We start from the raw sequence: 3462 nt of genomic DNA, 5'->3' as shown, positions 1-3462 counted from the left end.
CCAGCTGGCGTGTGTTGGAATGCACAAGCTAACCTGGTTCACCAGATAAGCCTTCACAGCTCCAGTGGCAGAGTGGGGAATCAAACCCTGTTCTCCAGAGGAAAGTGCACCTGCTGTTAATCACTATACCGCGCTGGCACACCCGTTTACACCAGCTGGGACGGACCCAAGAAATTGCATTTAATGTATCCAGGGCAAGATGGTGAAATCCATCCCCCCGGGGGGGTGGGAAGTTGCAGCCCCCTCTCAATTCTCCCTCCGTAAGAAATTTCAACTCCAGAACAGCAAAATGAGGATTTTTGCTTTATGCCAACCGGCTGGCTGGACTGAGCTGGTTGGGTCCCAGCCAAGAGGCACATTGGGAGTGAAGAAGCACATGAAACTGCTTTATATGGAGTCAGAGCACTAATCCACCAAAATTAACTCTGGCAGCGCCTTTCCAGGGTCTCAGGAGATGCCAGGAATTGAACCTGCGGCAAGACGATGCTCTACCACTGAGCCACGACCCCCTCCCAAAGTAAGGTCACCTGGGATATGTATTGGATAGAACATCTAGCAGATGACAGGCGTCTAGAGAGAGAAAGCTTTGGAGGAAAGCAGGCACAGAAAGGCTCCTTAAGGTTGACGGGTCCAGGAGGATGCCACATTTTCCCAGCATGCACTGTTCCCTCAGCCTCAGAGAACAGCATGCTGGGGCGCAGGTCCTCGCCGGGCTCCATACATCAATCAGCAAGACCGGGTGTTACAACCGGATGTCGCCAGCAGCGATTCCCTCCCAGACGGGTTGGGTCAGAGGCACATACATCTTGGCGCCTTCGTCCAGGAAGTAAAGGGGCTCCGTGATCCGTGTCGGGTCAAATCCTTCAGCTGTTAAACGGACCTTCTTTTGCTTGAAAGTTTCTGTCATCTCTAGGTGGTCCTGATGGGGGAAGGCAGCAGAGACATCACTGAGGGGTTGCAGAATCACAGAAGACACCCACCTAGAGGACCCCAAGAGGGGCAACGGTGGACGGGGAAGTGTGCTTTTCCAGGCTCAGCAGCAACCTACTGGTGTCAGCAAATGGGCCACAAAGCTGTGGAATGCACCAGATGTGTCTTGTATGCACTAATATACACTAAGCGTGTGACCGTTTACAACAGAAGTGAGATCACACATTTTCCTAGACCAGGGGTCTGCAACCTGCGGCTCTCCAGATGTTCATGGACTACAATTCCCATCAGCCCCTGTCACCATGGCCAATTGGTCACGGTGGCAGGGGCTGATGGGAATTGTACTCCATGAACATCTGGAGAGCCGCAGGTTGCAGACCCCTGTCCTAGACTCACTACCCTATGGTAGAAATGTGCCAGCAAGGCACAGCTAACTTATTATTCATTTGTTTGTTTGACTTATACTTCATGGGGTGGTAACTCGACAGTGCACCTTACATTTTTGAATTGTATACGATTGTCCAAGACTAGATTTCCTTCCCGGTGTTCCAGGCGCACCTCTTCCGCCTGCCCACCCCATGTTATTCTCATGTTCCCCTCCATCTCTGCTCTCCTATTTGTTTGCCGAGTGGGTATGCCATTACCTGAATTCGAAGAAAGCGAGGCCGAGCGTATGGGGGCAAAAGCTCGACAGCGTGTTTGTAGACCTCAGCTCCGTCAAACTCCCGCCCGGGCCTCAGCACCACCGTGGCCATCCCGGCCCGACCTTCGTGGCCTGAACAATGGAGGAAGAAGAGGAGGAATGAATCCAGGACTCAGTCCTTGAGAATGAGAATCCAGGACTCAGTCCCCGAATGGGTGCCACACTAATAAAGACAAGGTGAGCAGGAATTAATCTGCAGGAATCAACTCTGGAATGGGCCCCAAAATAATAAAGTCAAGGTGAAGTCAAATGAATCCATGGAGATCAGCCAAGGAACGGGCATCTCACTAATAAAGGCTAAGTGAACCTCTGAGCATGAGCAGATTACATTTCCTGTACTGATGAGTAGCCAAGGACCAAAACTGATGGATGGGGCTAAATGTCTGCATCAGAAGCATCATTCTTCATTATTATTATTATTATTATTATTATTATTATTATTATTATTATTATTATTATTATTATTATTATTATTGTTGTTGTTGTTGTTGTTGTTGTTGTTGTTGTTGTTGTTGTTGTTGTTGTTGTTATGGATAATAAAAATACCTAGCAATTAATACTCATTAGATTATTATTATCGTTATTATTATGGATAATAAAAATACCTAGCAATTAATACTCATTAGATTGTTGTTGTTGTTGTTGTTATTATTATTATTATTGATAATAAAAATACCTAGCAATTAATACTCATTAGATAATTATTAATCGTACTTCTCGATCTCTGGCTACCAATCTTGATCCTCCTTGATCTCAGATTGCAAATGCCTTAGCAGACCAGGTGCTTGGGAGCAGCAGCAGCAGAAGGCCATTGCTTTCACCTCCTGCACGTGAGCTCCCAAAGGCACCTGGTGGGCCACTGCGAGTAGCAGAGTGCTGGACTAGATGGACTCTGGTCTGATCCAGCAGGCTAGTTCTTATGTTCTTATGAGTTCAAAGTGCTTTATGTACATTTTTCTGGCAGTACTTACAACAGACCTGTAAGGTAGACCAGAATCATGAGTCCCCCTCCGCATTGATGAAGGAGGCACTGTGCTCTAATGCCACCTAAGTGAGTAGCAGGCAAGATCTAAACTGGAAACTTTATGGTTTTGCAGCCCCTTTTCCCTGCTACACTTAACAAACAATGAAGATGCTGATCCGGCATCACCGCAAAGGCAACACTTCCCATGAGGCATCACAACCATATGGCACTGAATCACTGCATAATGTATCGGCGTATATATCTACATGCACACATGTGAATCAGTTGCCACATTCCTGGTCAGCAATATATTTTAAAGCAAGCATCTCATTTTGAACTGAGCAAACAAAGAGCGACCCAGGCAAAAGGCTCTCTGGGTCCCTTCAGCCCTGTCCAGAACAAAGGGCTCTCTAATGCCCCTTTGTCCCCTTTCCAGGACAAAAGGGCTCTTTAACCACCTCAAACCCCCAGTCCAGGGCAAAGGGCTCTTTAACCACCTCCAATCCCCAGTCCAGGGCAAAGGGCTCTTTAACCACCTCCAATCCCCAGTCCAGGATAAAGGGCTCTCCAACAACCTCGATTCCCCAGTCCAGGATAAAGGGCTCTTTAACCACCTCCAGTCCCCAGTCCAGGGCAAAGGGCTCTTTAACCACCTCAAACCCCCAGTCCAGGGCAAAGGGCTCTTTAACCACCTTAAATCCCCAGTCCAGGGCAAAGGGCTCTCTAACAACCTCCATTCCCCAGTCCAGGGCAAAGGGCTCTTTAACCACCTCAACCCCCCAGTCCAGGGCAAAGGGTTCTTTAACCACCTCCAATCCCAGTCCAGGATAAAGGGCTCTTTAACCACCTCACATCCCCAGTCCAG

General features: G+C 48.2%; 1 protein-coding gene across 2 annotated transcripts in view; it reads right to left on the bottom strand.

The window, feature by feature from the left end:
• Positions 1 to 3462, bottom strand: part of SLC27A3 (solute carrier family 27 member 3) — a 28573-nt gene continuing 25111 nt past the window's right edge. For both annotated transcript variants that reach the window (XM_048509813.1, XM_048509820.1), the window contains 2 exons: positions 1575 to 1705; positions 1 to 919 (listed from right to left, as the gene is read on the bottom strand). In XM_048509813.1, the coding sequence (XP_048365770.1) occupies positions 743 to 919; positions 1575 to 1705 (308 nt within the window). In that variant the 3' untranslated portion in view covers positions 1 to 742. The remainder of the gene's footprint in view (positions 920 to 1574; positions 1706 to 3462) is intronic.

The sequence above is a fragment of the Sphaerodactylus townsendi genome, linkage group LG01 (assembly GCF_021028975.2).
Source record: "Sphaerodactylus townsendi isolate TG3544 linkage group LG01, MPM_Stown_v2.3, whole genome shotgun sequence".
NCBI lineage: Eukaryota > Metazoa > Chordata > Lepidosauria > Squamata > Sphaerodactylidae > Sphaerodactylus > Sphaerodactylus townsendi.
This window is presented reverse-complemented; position numbering and strand designations above follow the sequence as displayed.